This window comes from Myotis yumanensis, unplaced genomic scaffold (genome assembly GCF_028538775.1).
Source record: "Myotis yumanensis isolate MYYU_CA2020_CCGP unplaced genomic scaffold, mMyoYum1.0.hap1 SCAF_9, whole genome shotgun sequence".
Classification (NCBI taxonomy): Eukaryota; Metazoa; Chordata; class Mammalia; order Chiroptera; family Vespertilionidae; genus Myotis; species Myotis yumanensis.
The window spans coordinates 27,888,699-27,906,179 of NW_027223760.1; the positions used below are offsets into that span (position 1 = coordinate 27,888,699).

The following is a 17,481-nucleotide window of genomic DNA, read 5'->3' on the forward strand; positions in this document are numbered from 1 at the left end:
TGGAGACCAAACCAAACCAAAAGTTTTTTTCTTAGGTTCTTTCTGACTTCTAACTCATAATTTCTTCTCACTTCCTATTACTGTTTTAGTCCAGGCCATGTTAGCCAGCAATGACATACTAGAACTGCTAACTGGTCTTAATTTCAAGCAAAGATATTACCAAATTAATCTTCTTAAAATGCTACAATCAAGTTACATCTTTACCAAAGAAACTACTGTTCTCTACTATTGACCACAATCACAAAACTCTTCCTGGCGTTCAAGGTTTATTCACACTTGCCCCACCTTTCTATATGACCTGTGTATCTCACACCAGTCCAACTCCTCTTCACTGTCCTTGTCTCCCAAACCCTACAGACTATGCTAATGCTATCTCTAATTCTTTGTTCAATCTATTCCCTTTACTGTATTTCCCCTCCTTCATCAACTAATTCTCAGCCATCCTTCAAAATAAGAGCCCAGACTTACAAAGCCTGTCCTTGAACAAGCTCATAACTTCTAACTCCCACTTTTACTTTTGTATCAGCATAGTGTCTGATTAGTTCACTAAACATTTAATGTGTGATACCTGCATATATTACTGCCATATATTCAGCATAAGGAGACAACACAGTAGGGACTCATTCAGATCAAAAGGCTGAGACCAGAGACACAGCACAAAGAGCAGAAGGACTAGCTTGACTCCAGATAACTGACTTTGGTCATATTTTGTAGAAAAAGACATACATGTCATGTTTGGGGTTATCACCTCTCTATAAGATATTTAAAAAATATTGTTTTTAATTATATGGTATTTATCTCGTAGAGTCAATTAAGCAGATTTGGGGAAACTTCATAATCAAATAAACAAACAAACAAACAAAATCCAAACTCAACATAGGAAAAAATGTCCCCAGTTTTCATGTACATATAACATGGTAGTCTTCATTTTGTAAGATTTCAATGCACCTGTAATTCATTCCTTTCTCTTGGCTTTTTGAGGCAATGCCTCTGTGGGAGTAAGTAGGAATAGCTCCCTATAAACCAGTGTCACAGAAGAGAGCTCTGGCAGTTTGAAGATGCTTGGAATACTGTACAAATAGGAGCCATGTCAGTAAAAAGGTGCACAGACACAATGCTTTAAAGTTGTTTTCTTTAAAAGGATGCATTTATAGAGAGCTCTACTTAAGCTGAAGGATACCAAATAAAAAGTAAAAGACATGAGCAATACACGCACATGACAGAAATACTTAAATTAGAATAGAAATATATGCTTTCCCTGTTAAGATTTTTTTCACTCCTGGCAAATTATATGTTTAGGATCAGTATTCAATACCCTCTGTTGCCACTGTCAAGGCGATAATGAAATGAGTCTGAACTGTTATGGCTGTCCTTGTGGCTAAAAATATCAAGAGCTGACCTCATAAGAATAATTTGAAATAAAACTGTTACTACATTGTATCCTTGAGAACAGGGTCTGTACTTTACACAACTTTGTATCCCTCAAGACCTAATTCAGGTCACTACACAGAATAGGCACTCGAATACTTAATTAATGCGTCGTTGAAATAAGGGGAGAGTATACAAAAGCACCACCTAGAAAAATAAAATGCAACAGCAGAATGAAAAGAATTATTAATCAGAAAACATTTCCTAATGGAATCGTTAAGAAAATAAAGAGGCATTTGACATTCATCATATGTCTAAAATCAGTCCAGATGTCTCTTTCCTACAGTGGCACTAAAAACATTTCAAGATAGAAGTTCCTGCCCTAGCTGGTTTGGCTCAGTGGATAGAGCGTTGGCCTGCGAACTGAAGGGTCCTGGGTTTGATTCCAGTCAACAGCACATACCTCGGTTGCAGGCTCCTCCCAGGCCTGGGCCTTGTGCAGGAGGCAACCAATCGATGTTTCACTCACATCGATATTGATATTTCTCTCTGTCTTTCCCTCTCTCTTCCATTCTCTCTAAAAATCAATGGAAAAATATCCTTAGATGAGGATTAAAAAAAAAAAAAAAGAAGTTCCTAACTTTTTTTCTTGGAGGTGTCACCAAACCCTTCACAAACCTAATAACTATGGGTCTTCTACCCAGAAAAAAATGGACAGATGTACATACACACAAACTTATAAGAACAACTAAAGAGTTCTGGACTCCAGGTATAATTCCCAATCTAAGGAATATATTAGTCACCTTTTAAAGGTTAAGTAGGTAAGAGCATACAAAATCTCCCCTATGCATGATAAATTAATGATGCAGGAATTTATCAAAAATAATTTGAAGATTTTTAAAAATTTCTCACTTTACCATCATCTGGTTTCATCAATTTTCTTGCTATGTGAAGTGATGCTTTCTTCTATGTGTTGTATACTTTCTTCTGTGCTTTAGTATACTTAATCATGACTGTGATTATAAGACTTCACTTTATTTAAATATCATATTATATGAAATACTAAGTAAGCAAAACAGTGAGGCTTGTTATTCTTTGGCTTCCAAGACCTCGGAATTACAAAGATAGTTAAAGGATAATCTTTAGCTTTCTATGTGAAAATATATAAATTGAAGCCTAATTGCTTTAGAAGCGTTGTCCTGACATATGATGTCTGCGGAAGTGGGGAGGGAGAAGGAGGAGGAGGCAGGGAAACAGTTCAGGGTTCTAGCGAGTCTGGGCAAACTACCTGACAGTCTTTTGGCACCGGCTAGGAATGAGAAAAGAGAGAGAAAGTTACCACAGGAAAGAAGCCTTGTTTGACAGGTCTACCTCTCAACACGGAAAAGTAAAGAGGAGCTGATCTAGGAGATGAAAGGCTTGCCTTGAAGGCTGGAGAAAGCCATGCTCTACTAAGCCTCATTTAAGGGAGCTCAAGTCTGTTAACAAAGCCCAGAGCCTTAGCACCAAAAGAGACATTAAAGATGTCTTTGCCTCTTACAGCAAAAATGAAGCCATAATTAACCCATAATGAAAGACTTCTAATAAATCTACAATATTTCATTTGTATTTTCTAAATTTCTTATAATGCTGTCCTAAAATCACTTTCAAAAAATTAGAGGTTGTCATGGATGAAGAATTTCACAAAAATAAATTAAATGGCTAGGTAAGGAGCTGTTTCTACAACCTCAGTTAACCAAATCAAAGGATACCTAAGAATAGATTTAGTGTACCCCACAATATCTCAGGACAAAGCCATTAACTTGTATAAAACTAATGGAAAGTAACCAGACTTTATATAGAGAGGTAACCTTCAAAACTCCAACTCCAACATATTAAGTGTCTCCTCATAAAATGTTTTATTATTATTTTAAATCTCTATGCTTCCTTTTTTGGCATTCACCTTACCCTTTTAATATTTTTAACAAATGAAGGCAAATCTTTTAAGTCACAATTGTTTTCTGAAAACTTCAAGAGGTGCTCTGACTTTTCCCTTCTTGTCAGCTGCTTCACTTAGAACATGATTTCTGAATCAGCTTTTGTCCACTGCTTACAACTGAATTCAACTTATTTTCTTTCATTATAAATTTTAAAACTACTTCAAGAAATTATGTATTATCCAAAAATATCACTTCACATTATGTCTTAATAAAGTACTCCACTACTCTGTGGTTAACTAAAATGATCTATGACAACTTACGTGGCCTAATTTTAGAGGATCCCCAATCTCTTCTCTTCCACCTTAGTCCCATTCTGGTCAAGTACTTGTAATATAGTTTTATTATCACATTTCAATTAGTTTAAACAATGAAATTCCCAAACAGATATCCCACAGAAGTACCGTTTGTTCAAAGAAAAAAGTTACACTGCTATGGTTGCTTCTCACATACAATGTCTACCCATATTCAAGTTTCTGATAAGAATCAACTGTAAGTTGCAATTCTGTTTCTGAGGCACTTCCTGGTATACTAGGCAGTGCATTAGAAGAGAGATTATATTGCATTTAGTCTATATTGATTATTTTAACCATCTATAAATAATTAACAACCATTCAAAAAGAAAGTGCAAATGTGCAAATGAGAGACAACAAAAACAGTTTCTAAACATGTAATGCATAATATAGGACATAAATCTATACAACTAAAAACAATTGCTGACAACATCCTTCTGAGCATTAAATGACACCACCAATTTTGTTTTATATGTATTCTTTCTTAAGTATTCAAAGAATGCAATAGACATTATCTTCTTAATTTTTAAATTTTTCATGAGTATATTAGGATATTACCATTTTTTCACAAATCAAAAAACAAGAAACTACCATTATCTTTGCATATTTTCAATAATAGAGCCAAAATAAGAACAATTCTAGCTAATCTCATTTGGAATCTTAATTAGTACTACAAGTTTATTTTTGAGTTAAAAATTGTATCACTCATGAGAAACAATGCCAAAATTATTATACTAATAAATTGTGTTAAAGGCCTAATGAAGACATACTTCAGCAACTATGAGGTAACACACTAGTTGTAGGCATGAGGAACGTTTATATTGGCTCTTTTGGGTGTATACATTAAATGCAAAATCAGAAAGAAATCATGCAAAAATCCGGTTGCCCATGCAAGCACCCCAGAGTCTAATCCTCTCCTCTCAGTTCTGTTGTCAGGCCACAGTAGTGTGGAGACTTGTAGGCTGCTGTCCTTGTTGTAATGAATGGGAAGAGGCTGACAGTGGCATGGTCGAAACCTTCACCTCTTCTTCCCCTGTGGAAAAGTCAGTCATGGTCTAGTTACGGGTGACTAGATTTGTTAACAGTCCCTTTAAAAATGATTTCAATATTTGGAATACTGATACATATATAAAATACATGCTTAATGATTGGAATCCGGGTGTGAAACAAGACATGAATTTTAAAATATAAATGTATCAAGTACCTAGAAAGTAGTTACACTCTAAACACACCCTTAAATTTAATACTATGTCAGATATGACAACAAATATAATAGATTTAGGATTATAAATATACAAAAAGGAAAAAAAAGAGACCAGGAAAGCCATTCTTTGCCAAGCCAATTATAAATTTAGAAACTGCTAACAGTACTATTTTATGAAACAATTAAAACCAAATTCACAGAAGTGAAAAATGTGATTTTTAAAGGGAAAAATGATAAATTAAGGTTTAAAGGCAGAAATTATGCTTAGAAAAGAGAAATAAAAAGATATAAATATTAATTCAGCGAATTACCATTTAGCACCTGAAAATTTAATGTGTACTTTTGAAGTAATTAGAAAATAGTAAAATGCCAACAACAATACAATGATTCAATTGACTGAAAGCGAGATGACTACTTCTAGGTCAAAGAACTATACATGAAATGAGATCAGTTCTCCTAATTATAATTGATAATTATTTGGCTACAAGTGACTTGTTTCACACATGACTCAAAATTCAATCAAGTCACTGTTAACAAAGAAAATTTAAAGAAAAATGCCCTCTCATAAGTAAAATTGAATGAATAAAAACATTTAAAAAAATCCAACTCTAAGTATATCTTGACTTACTATTATTTGTTTTTCCAAATAATTTTTAGCATTATGGAATAAAAACATCTTGGCAGAGTTCCTTGAAAAACATACCTGCAAAATTACATTTGGAAAGATAGCTTCACTGACAATGAGAAAAAAAGGACTTTCAGTCTCTAGAATACGTTATTTCATAGGTTGGTTGTTTTTTTTTTTTCAGTAAGTTGACAAGGACTCTATAAACCCCATGGAGGATGTGCAAGGGAAATTTTATTCTAGAGTTCTTCGTGAGAATATGGTGCTAATGAGCAATAAAGAAATGATTAATTTTCATCAGGTCAATGAACTTCACTCTGTTTTGCAACAATAGGCCACATTCCTGAGGTGGGCCAATTATCTCATGAATAGATACTGTTGGTAAAAAGAGACCTGCAAGCGTGTGAGAGCAAAAATCAATTATGACAGGAAGAAAGCCAAGTTAAAGTACATGCCAGTGATCTTCACTTATGAAGGAAAGCATCAATGTTGTAGTGGAAAACATTTCAGCTATTGAATTTGGGATCTGGGGGTTCTTATCCTAATTCCCTTACTAACTGAATGTGTGACTTTTAACTAATTATTTAACCTTTCTGGAGCACAGTTTTGCCATTCCTAAAACGAGGAATTGGATAAGATAAGTCACTTTTTAGGACCAGAAAAGTCATTTTTTAAAAAACAAAAGCACATAGTTCCAATAATAAAAAATATCTGAATGGACTTAGTATAACTCCCACTAATAAAAGTTTCCCCAAGAATATTTATTTCCAAATTCCTTAAGCAAATGTGCTGCCAAGAAATGCTAACATTTTTTCTTCTAATTAAGGAAATAACTAATTTTAAACACAAAAATGTTTTCAATTAGGCAAAGGAAATGGAAGCCACATTTCTGTCAAACCTCTGGCAACTGACCTTCAATGATAGGTTTCAGATATATCAATTTTTAATAATTAACTGAAACAAAACTAAAAATTTAAATACAAATATGTAATAAATATAGATATGGTATCTATATGATATGTAGGTGACTGACACCTCTGAGTATTTGTTCCTGAAGGTCAGAGACCCTATTTTGCTCCACATATCCAGAGAATAAATATGCAGGCCCTTTTCAGCATAGGATATTTTCTAAACATATCTTAAAGTGGCTAGTCTCACTGAAACAGTATGTACCCTCCATTATCCAGCACCAAGAAAAAGCTACCCTTATGTAAAATACCATGATATTTATTCATCACAGGATACAAAGTTGAACCTATTTCAATAGTTCAACTCAAGTACAACTGAGTTACAACTAGGAGTGTGAGAGGCAGATATTACCTAGGTATTAAATTGCTTCAAATTAGACACAATTATGATGACATAGTTTTTTAGACTTTTAGTTTCTGTCATTTCTAATTATTACTAAAAACTCCAAATCACCCCACTACAATTATACAACTATTCTGTTTTGTGGCTTAGCACACTCAGCTTTCTGAGGTATCTGCCAAATATTTGTAGGCCGTAAGGGGATTCTGTATAACTCTTGGTAACAATTTAAAATATTTTGGTACATTAAACTAAAATTTCTCTAGTCATCAAAGCCTTAAAAATAATCTAATAATAAGCTTAATAATAAGTCACCATTTAAATACCAAACAAGTATGCATAGTTAAAATCTGAAATAACAAATTCTCTCCACCTCCCACAAGATTTTTTTTTCATTTGACTAACATGAGGATAACTATACTCACAAATCAGTGATTACTCATTACCACTGAGGCATTTCCAGAACACCTACTGGCTTAAAATATTTGGATAAAACTGCTCTTTTTATGCTAATGGACAATATGATAATAATAAAACTGGAAGAACAGACAACGGTCATGTAATAAGTCAAATAAAAGTACACAATGAAAATAGCTAAGAACTAAAGTTCCACAAAGGCATCCATCCTCCTTCCTGACAGATCAAGAAATGCTGTTTGCCTTGCTGACCAAGTTCCCATCTTCTTATCTGTTCCCTCTATAATACATGAAGCATCTCCTGCTATAGAAGGCAGTTCAACTGCTTCTTCACATCATGACATAGTAATAAATTCCTGCCTAGACCTTTATTCAGGCATTCCCATCAACATACAAGGTCTTTCTCTTTCCCTCCTGCTAACCCAAATCCAAGATTCCATAGCACAGATCAATTTCTACTTCTTCAATGAAGCCTCCCCAGCAATATAAGCTCCATTAATGTCTCTGGGATTCCAGTATCATATAGTTACCACTTTCATACATAATCATCTTATCTCTTCTACACTGTAAAATACCTGGAAACAGTATCCATATTTTATATTTCTTTTGTATTACCCACATGGCCTCCTTCATTGTTGGGCAAATAGGAGCCCAAATATTCACTGTAATTGGTTTAATATTTTATTTTTAAATGTTTACAATGTTTAGAGGAACATAACTTTATTTTATTTATTTTTTTTAGAGGAACATAACTTTAATTTTAATGTAATAATCAGCTATAAGATACACTAGTAGTAATTGAAATCCCACATTTCTATATGATTAAAACAAAACAAAATTACACCCTAATATGCTGTCTTGAAAGGAACAATAAAATGAGTACCAAAAACTGAACACTTGGTGTTTCTGTGAATATCATATAGAAGATAATTAAAAATTGTCACTGAGTCACCTATCATATCAGATTAACAAATATCATGAGTCCCACTGATATGCAAACTACTATAGTAAGTGCTATCAAGATTATGCAAAATAACTTTCTGTATCAACTGTTATATTCACTATATCAACAGCTACAAACAATACTCTCAATCCCCCTACTTGCCTTAAAAATGAAATACTGTTGGTCATAAAGAGATTAGAGCCAAAGAATTTTGATGGATCTCTGTAAATTCATCTATCAATCTCGCTAAAACCAAGACAATGAACACCTTGCTGGTAACATTATGACAATAATGCTGTGCCATGCCATATCTTAAAGGCTATGACAAACGATAAAAATAAATTTCATGAATTACATTTGAGTGAGGGACTATTCTATTCTACTTGAGAGAATCAGAAGAAGAACAAACTCTTTTACTAGTCACTTCTAAAGCCCAAATTAAACTTTAAAAAACTATTAATAAGAATGATTCCTTTAGATATAGAAGTCACTTGATCTAAGACTATATGGGACCTTAAAACCCCAAAATTCTGAAACCTGAATTATTCTGGCATCACTTATAGAAACTTAATACCGCCCCCCTAACAAATAAAAATGACATGCCAAAAGGGAAAATATATCTCCTTAAACAATTCCTTTTTTACAGAAAATATACTTATGCACGTAATGTCTGTGAAATATTAATAATCAGAGTTCTCAAATATTAAATACTTTATTAACATTAAGCACAGTTTTGATGTGTGTGTATGTGTATATGAGTCAAAATAAGTTAACTGCCAAAAGAATTACAGAGTGGCTTTATCCTTCATGCTCTCACTTACTACCATCTTTAAAAATTTTTTTTAACCAGTTTACTTTTAGAATGCATAATCAGAATTCTGACCATGGTGTTGGCACCATAATTTCAGAGGCCATTTTTTTCTTTTTGTATTTTTATGGCATGTGAAAATTTGGTAACTACCTTATTAAGTGAAATTATTCTAAGCAGTAACTAAGTATAATACTCCACCATCCTTATAAAGCTCAATATTACAAGGCATCTACCCAATTAAAAAAATTTTAGATTACAAGGACTTTAATTTTTTTCCAAAGAAATTTCCAAGACTAAATAAATACTCTGTTATTCAAAAGTTCCCTCCCTACCCACCCAATAACCCAAAGGCATGAGTTATTCACAAATTCTCAAGGACTATAAATGAACCTACCTGCTATAGGGATCCCTCCCAGACCTGTGTTGTGCTGTGGCGGGAGATTCAAGTCCAAGAAATTACTATTTGAGGTGGGGTTTGCTGTGTGGTTCAAGTGCATGATGCTATTGCGTGGAAAGGCCATCCAAGGATAGCGGGCTGCCTGGCCTGGAAAATTGAATGAATTATAAACTGCTCGGTGCTGCTGAAATTGAGGGAACCTCTGTGGCAAGACTGAAAAGGTACTATTGAGAGAGTTGGCATTTGTAGGTGCAGCAGGATGCAGGAATCCAGAGCCTGGACCTTTGGCGGTTGTAGTGTGTGAAGAGGAGTTCTGAAGAGATGTGGGTGAAAGGGAAGGCTGGTCTTGGACTGATAGTTCCTTTTCAATCAGGTCTGCTAAGGCTTTTCGAGTGACATCAAAGGGATCAAAACCCAAGTCATCCTCTGGTTGTTTAGAAGAACCAAAGCCAAATGCTGCTTGCCAGTCTGTAGAGGACGATACTGGGATTGTTTCTGTTGGGGACAAAATGAGTGATGAATTTAAAATACATAGCTCACTTTCACACTTAGTAAATATCCATACTAGTGAAAGTTAAACATCGTATTACAAGGTAAAGGCAAATATACATAAAGTATAATTTCTTAGCACATTAATAAGATTTTGTAAAATTACAAGTCCTCATATACTAATTTCATTATACACACACACACACACACACACAATATGTATATTATTGATTTCAGAAAGGAAAGGAGAGAGATAGAAACATCAACAATGAGAAAGAATCATTGATCAGCTGCCTCCTGCATACCCACACTGAGGATCGAGCCTGCAACCCGGGCATGTGCCCTGACTGGGAATCGAACTGTAAACTCGATTCATAGTTCAATGCTCAACCACTGACCTACACTGACCGTGCAATAATTTCATTCTTAAGTTACTAACATCAAAAACTCAGAATTGTCCTAGCTGGTTTTGCTCAGTGATTAGAGTGTTGGCCTGCAGATTGAGGGGTCGCAGGTTCGATTCTGGTCAAGGGCACCTGGGTTGCAGGCTCGATCTCTGGCTCTGGTAGTGGTACGTGCAGGAGGCAACCAATCAATGTGTCTCTCACTCTGTTGTTTCTCTGTGTCTTTCCTGCTCCCTTCCACTCTCTTAAAAAAGAATCAACGGGGAAAAAAAATTCTCAGGTGAGGACTAACCAAATAAACTCAAAACAACAACAACAAAAACCTCTGAATGATAGAGACTGATTGTGCTAATGAGAGAAAAAGTACTTGAAACCCAAATTATATTCAGACATTCATAATCAAAACCCGGTGTGGCTGGTGTTGCTCAGTGGTTGAGCATCGACCCATGAACCAGGAGGTCACAGTTCGATTCCTGGTCAGGGCACATTCCCGGGTTACAGTTGTGGATCGGTCCCCAGTAGTGGGGGGGCATGCAGGAAATGGCCAATCGAAGATTCTCTCTCATCATTGATGTTTCTATCACTCTCTCCTTCTCCCTCTCTCTGAAATCAATAAAAATATATTTTAAAATACACACACAACAAAAAACAAAATAAGTCATTTAAATGAAATAAAGTAATAACAAATATAACAGAATTTATTAGTAAAGTTTACATTTTAAAATGTTTTTATTAAAGACAAAGTATAATTTGTCTGTTCCATTGAGAATAGATGCTATTCACATTAATAAGAGAACTTATAATAAATAAAAATGAAAATGGCTCAAAAATGCCAAAATATAAATTTTATTTTTTTTCCCAAAAAATATGTAAATTTTAATATACATCAACATATGTCTTGTCAGCTGGAGGTGAGGGGAATCTTAAATTTAACTATACAAACACAAATCTGGTTTAAAATTTAAGCCCTGCTCTAGCCGATCTGGTTCAGTGGACAGAGCGTCAGCCGGTGGACTTAAGGGTCTGGGGTTCAATTCCAGTCAAGGGCACATACCTCAGTTGCAGGTTTGATCCCTGCCCTGGTCGGGGTGCATGTAGGAGGCAACCAATCAACGTGTCTCTCTCACATCGATGTTTCTCTCTCTCTCAATGGAAAAGTATTTTTGGGTGAGGATTAATAAAAAAGAAAAGAATTAAAATAAAATAAAATGTAAGCCCTTAATACTGTCTAGAGCAGTGGTTCTCAACCTTCCTAATGCCGTGACCCTTTAATACAGTTCCTCATGTTGTGGTGACCCCCAATTTCATTGTTACAAATTGAACATAATTAAAGCAGAGTGATTAATCACAAAAACAATATGTAATTATATATGTTTTCCGATGGTCTTAGGCGACCCCTGTGAAAGGGTCGTTCGACCCCCAAAGGGGTCACGACCCACAGGTTGAGAACCGCTGGTCTAGAGGACTATGTGTTTTACAATTGGAAAAAATGATCTAACCTTTGATTTCTGGAGAAATCTCTCTGTTAACATAGAACTAAGTTCCAGGTCATAAAACAACTTATCTAACCATCCAATTCCATGCAGTTTATATTTTTAAATGTGTACATTTTTATGAAAAAGGAAATGGAGAGAAAACGGATAAAAACCCATCAAACCAGGGTCTCATTGTAGTCTGAGTATAATTATTAACATACAGTGGAGCTGTTATATACCTGATGTGAAGAGGCTCTGTGGCTCTGGTGCTGTAGGCCAGTCACTAGATGTCTGTGGGGAGCTGGGGAAAGGAGGAAGCCCACTTGGAATAGGGTTGGGATGGCGAAAGTTATCTGAGAATAACGACTGTGACTCAGTTACTGCCCCTTCAAAAGGAGAGCGTGCACTGTGATTGGATGAACTGATGGGGATGACTGGGTTAGATTTTGATAAACCAGGTGGCGGTGAAGGTGTATCACTGTTAGATATCTAAATGAAATAGGAAAAGAAAAGAATAATTAATATAAGTTTATACATTTTAATAAGCCACGATTAAAATGACTTGCAACAAAAGGTATTAGAATAGTCATCTTCAAACTGGGGTACTTAACTTCTTTTAGGAGAGCACATATTTTCAAAAAAATCCATCAACTTATATAAACAGTCTTCTCTAAAACTGACCCTCCTGAAAAGACTAAACCAGTCTCCTCTCATTTTACAACCTAACTTCTCTCACTTTACATAGAAAAGAATTATTTTTCACTCTCTGGGACCTAACTAAATATTTTATCTAACAGTAAAAACTTTCTGGGAATCAAACCAAAATTTATTAGAAATATTCAGGTTGGTGATGAGAAAGTGATGGGCTCTAATGACTGGATTCTTTTGCAAACTAGGTGATTCCCAATGCACTAAGTTTTGAACAAAGATTAGAAGATCTAATCAAGTTATTTCCAAATACATCATTAAAATAATTTTTATGATAAATCTTTATATGATTTTTAGGTATTCAACTCAGGAGTTAAAAAAAAATTGAGTGATAATGATATAATACTATTTGTTCCATCTCTCATTTATACAAACAAGATATCTTAGCACTTAACATTTAGAAAAATGAAAACATGACTGGATTGCTGCTGAAACTTAAACCGAAAGGTAATATGCATGACAGGTACATAAAACTAATTTAAAAATGTTCCTATCTATCTCAATAAGAGATGAATTTCCAATATAATTTTGTTTGTTTTATAACTAATTTTTATCAAAATCTATACTTACATAAGTTGCTTTGATCAAATTAAAGTACCAATATTTCCTTTGTAATTTTTAAAACTTATTATTAAACAAATCTTAAATGTTAACCTAAAATACACAAGAGGACATACAGATATTCAAATTCTTTTATGGAATTTGTAGGCAAAAATTTTGGAAAAGCAGTGTATTTCAGATCTCTACGTTTCTCACAAACACTATGGAAGAGATTAGAACTACATTTTATTTTTACTAATGTAAGAAAGTGTACAGAAACTTAACCAGTGCCCAGCTGGTGTGGCTCAGTGGTTGAGCACTGACCTATGAAACTGGAGGTCACAGTTTGATTCCTGGTCAGGGCACGTGCCCGGGTTGTGGGTTCGATCCCCAGTGTGGGGTGTGCAGGAGGCAGCCGATCAATGATTCTCTCTCATCATTGATGTTTCTATCTCTCCCTCTCCCGTCATCTCTAAAAGCAATAAAAAAAAAAAAAAAAAAAAAAAAAAAGAAAGAAAGAAAAGAAACCTAACCAGTGAAATACTAGCAACTAGACAAGATGATACAAAGCATGCTCTAAAGATCAGGACTTCATTCAGTTTCACTATGAGGTAACTCCAAATCTCAGTCATTTGGAGGAAGGGAAAATTTCTGGAGCAAGTACATGAGAGAAATAGAAAATAAAGTTGCCGAAACCGGTTTGGCTCAGTGGATAGAGCGTCGGCCTGCGGACTGAAGGGTCCCGGGTTCGATTCCGGTCAAGGGCATGTACCTGGGTTGCAGGCACATCACCAGTAGAAGATGTGCAGGAGGCAGCTGATCGATGTTTCTCTCTCATCGATGTTTCTAACTCTCTATCTCTCTCCCTTCCTCTCTCTGTAAAAAATCAATAAAATATATTTGAAAAAAAAAAAAAAAAAAAAGAAAATAAAGTTGACAGCAAGGGACAAGGGAGCATATGTCATAGAAACAATGCTTAAAATCAAGAATGTAGAAGACATAGTCTGGGACCATTTCATGTAGAGTCAAGAAGACCAATAATAGCAGATTCTAAGGACACAGTATTATAACGGGTTCATAATGATAACTCTGAACACATTATGAAAGGGTTAAATTATGCTCTATAGATTCTGTAGAGAAAAAAGAAGGCTAATTATAATACATTTAGCAAGGCTATCCACTAAAAGTGTTTTTAAATTGTTTAAAATTTAAAGTATTTTTCACTATCTAGAAATTCACTTACACAGAATGCCCTGTTTTAGGGGGGAGAACAGATATATGGAAGGATACAATATCAAAATCTTACCTGTTGGGAATTATCACCATTCCCTATACTGAGAGAATCTGAAGGTTTGTCAATGGGGCTGTAAAAAGAAAACAAATCAAATCAAATCAAATCAAAGTAAAATCATTCTCTCACCATAAAAACAGACTTTCTAAAAGCCAGAAAAATAGGCATCTTACCCTCTAGTAATACTTACTGAAGCATGATGTAAGATATTAGTTTGATATTAACAATACACAGTATAAGATAAAATTCCTACCACTGAGCAACTTACATTCTAATAAGATTCTCCAAAAACAATAGCTTATTTTAAAAAGTACTACTTAAAATGAATACTACTCCAAGTAATAGGTTAAAAGTCTAATAAACTATTTAGTTTTGTGCATGTAATTAACACATTCCCCATTAAATTTCTTGAAATAATACCCATTTTTCTAAGTGTTTTTGACAGGGGGCATAAAAGTTATTAGAATGTTCTCTATAGGTTCTTAAGAGCAGTGGATTTAATACTTCAACCCCTTGGCAGTGGGCAAGGAGACACCTGACTGGTGTTGTTGCTCTTATATCAATCAGGGGCAAAGCAGATAGATAGTCCTTAGTTCATCCTCGCCTGATGCCTGTGTTAGTGGCCCGAGCTGTTTCATGCCTGAGGAACATAAAATTATAATTCCTAGGTCTTAGAGGGGGAAAAGGTCAGAAACACTGGTCTCATAATAAGTAGATTAATATTAACTGAGGCTTGGGAAGGGATATAGTTTTAAAATGTTTTTGGAGATGTGATTACTCTAGTAACTTCTAGATAACAGTAAGTAGAGTAAACATGTCACCTAACAGTTTATGTGGCAGTTTTGCAATAGGACATGGATATATGTCATTCTGCACATAAAACTGAATGCTATGAGATCGAGTATAATAAGTGGGTCACTACTGACTTTCAGAAAGTTGGGTGGTGGTCTAGTATGGTAATATTGAAAATGTTTCAGAGGACAGTTACTGTGAATCATGTATGCTCAGGAGCCAGAATGTGTTCAAATCCTGTCTCTGCCACTTAACTGTCAGTGTGGTCTTAGGTGCATTTAACCTGCCTGTTTCTTGCCTGAAAAGTGAGTCTTAATGAGTACATATGAGCTGTTGAAAAAATAAAACATGAGAAGCACTTAAAATGGGGCCTGGCACAGTTGTAGCTAATCTATAATAATAAAAGCATAATATGCAAATCAGCCGAACTGTGGAACGACTGTCCGGACAACCTTACAGACAAAGCTGGGGCTGCGAGGGCCGAGCCCCTTGCACAAATTTTGTGCATTGGGCCTCTAGTAATATATATGAGCATTTATCTTTTTTGGGTTCAGAAGAAAAAATTTAACACTTCAGTATTCTAATCATAACCCTACAGAAGGCATATGCATGTACATGTACACACACACACACACACACACACACACACACACGACACTAATAGAAACAAACCTTTGTGCTAACAATCAACTGTTAAAAGAAAAAAAACAACAACACATTAAAACTTGACTTCCAAACAGAGAAAATTCAGTACCATAGTAAAGTAATTTAGAATTGCTAACTTCAAGTCCATCTGAACTCCTCTGACTTAAAACCAAAACTGGTATAAGCATTACAACACTGACACAGTTTGACACAGAACTAGCAAGCCATTTCTACAACTAACTTTATTTAATCCCAACACATGAACAAAAGATTATTTTGTTCAAATACAAAAACTTATTTCTGACATACTAGAGTAAAAAAAAAAAATTAAGATTCCACATTTCTCAAAACTATTTTATTGCCTGAAAATATACACAAAGTCACCTTACAGACAATTTACTAGTACCACATTTAATTACTCTAAAAAATTTAACAAGGGCTAGTACTCAGCCTGAATACCAAGAGTACCTTCTGAAGAAACACTGCCCAATGCTCTAGAATTTGACAGATAAAGGTCTGAAATTTACGTGAAGAGCATCTTTACTTCTTATTATCCATAAAATGTCAATAAATCAATTCCTGTTATTAAGTCAAGTGGGTATTTACAAATAATTGTAAGATATAGTTCTGAATCCATTAAGTTAGAGATATTTGTGGCAATAAGACAAGTGCACAAAAACAAATATCCGCCAGCGCCAACTGTTAAATGAATTGTTTCATCAATAGATGCTATAGGTCTTTAGAAGTGAACCCACTGCAAGTGGGACATTCAGAGAACATTTCCTAGGGGAGTTCAAATTTAAGTAAGCCATTGAAAAAGGGAAAAAATAGTATTAAAGGTAGGAATTACAAGTCTGTCCAGAATCAAAAGGTTGCAGATAGAGCTGGGAGAAAGTTAAGTAATTAGTTTAGTTAATGTAGGATGATTTTAACAATGGGAGGTAAGGATACAAAGATGGACAGAGGCCAGACACTAGAGGCCAATGGAAATTTGAGCACAGAAATGATAAAAAATAAAGCAGTGTTTTAGAAAGATAAATTTGGTGGTAACATGAAGAACAGATGAACGTAATACACATAAACTGAGATAAACCTGCAATATATTTATTAAATTTTATGTGGTAAAATACACAACATAAAACTTACCATGTTAAATATTTTCAAGTGCACAGTTCAGTGTTACTAAATACATTCACACTGTTGTTAATACTACCAACCATTCCCATAACTCTTCATCTTGTAAAACCTGAAATTCTGTACCCACTAAACAATAACTCACCAATTTTCCTATTCCCCCCAGCATCCACCATATTCTTTCTGTATGATTCTGACTACACTAAATACCATGTATACGTGGAATCATAGAGGATTTGTCTTATTGTGACAATAATGTGCTCAAAGTTCATCCATGTTGTAATATATTGAAGAATGTCCTTCCTTCTTAAGGCTGAATAATAATACATTGTATGTATATACCATATTCTGCTTGTCCATTGATCTGTCCATGGACACTTGTTGCTTCCACATTTAAACCATTGGGAGTAATGCTGTTATGACATAAGTGTACGAATATCTCTTTGAGATGCTGCTTTCAATTCTTTTAGGAATATACCCAAAAGTGAAATTGATGAATCATCCCGTAATTCTGTTTAATTTTTTGAAGAACTTCCATATAGTTTTCCACAATAGCAGTACCATTTTATATTCCTACCAATAGTGCACCAGGGTTCCAATTTCCCCATATCCTTTCAAACACCTATTCTCTGCTTTTTTTCGTGACTAATTGACCATTTGTT

At 34.7% G+C, this 17,481-nt stretch overlaps 1 protein-coding gene and 1 pseudogene across 6 annotated transcripts in view; one reads left to right on the top strand and one right to left on the bottom strand.

The window, feature by feature from the left end:
• Positions 1 to 17,481, bottom strand: part of CNOT4 (CCR4-NOT transcription complex subunit 4) — a 150,999-nt gene that overhangs the window by 20,931 nt on the left and 112,587 nt on the right. For 4 of the 6 annotated variants that reach the window (XM_070423960.1, XM_070423958.1, XM_070423959.1 and 1 more), the window contains exons 8-10: positions 14,264 to 14,321; positions 11,949 to 12,198; positions 9,339 to 9,836 (exon numbers count right to left, since the gene is read on the bottom strand). In XM_070423960.1, coding sequence (XP_070280061.1) covers positions 9,339 to 9,836; positions 11,949 to 12,198; positions 14,264 to 14,321 — 806 coding nt within the window. Of the gene's footprint in view, positions 1 to 3,669; positions 4,671 to 9,338; positions 9,837 to 11,948; positions 12,199 to 14,263; positions 14,322 to 17,481 lie in introns of those variants that run through there. The other 2 variants (XM_070423963.1, XM_070423961.1) reach the window with 1 other exon arrangement.
• LOC139017127 (small nucleolar RNA SNORA48) lies at positions 14,757 to 14,901 on the top strand (annotated as a pseudogene).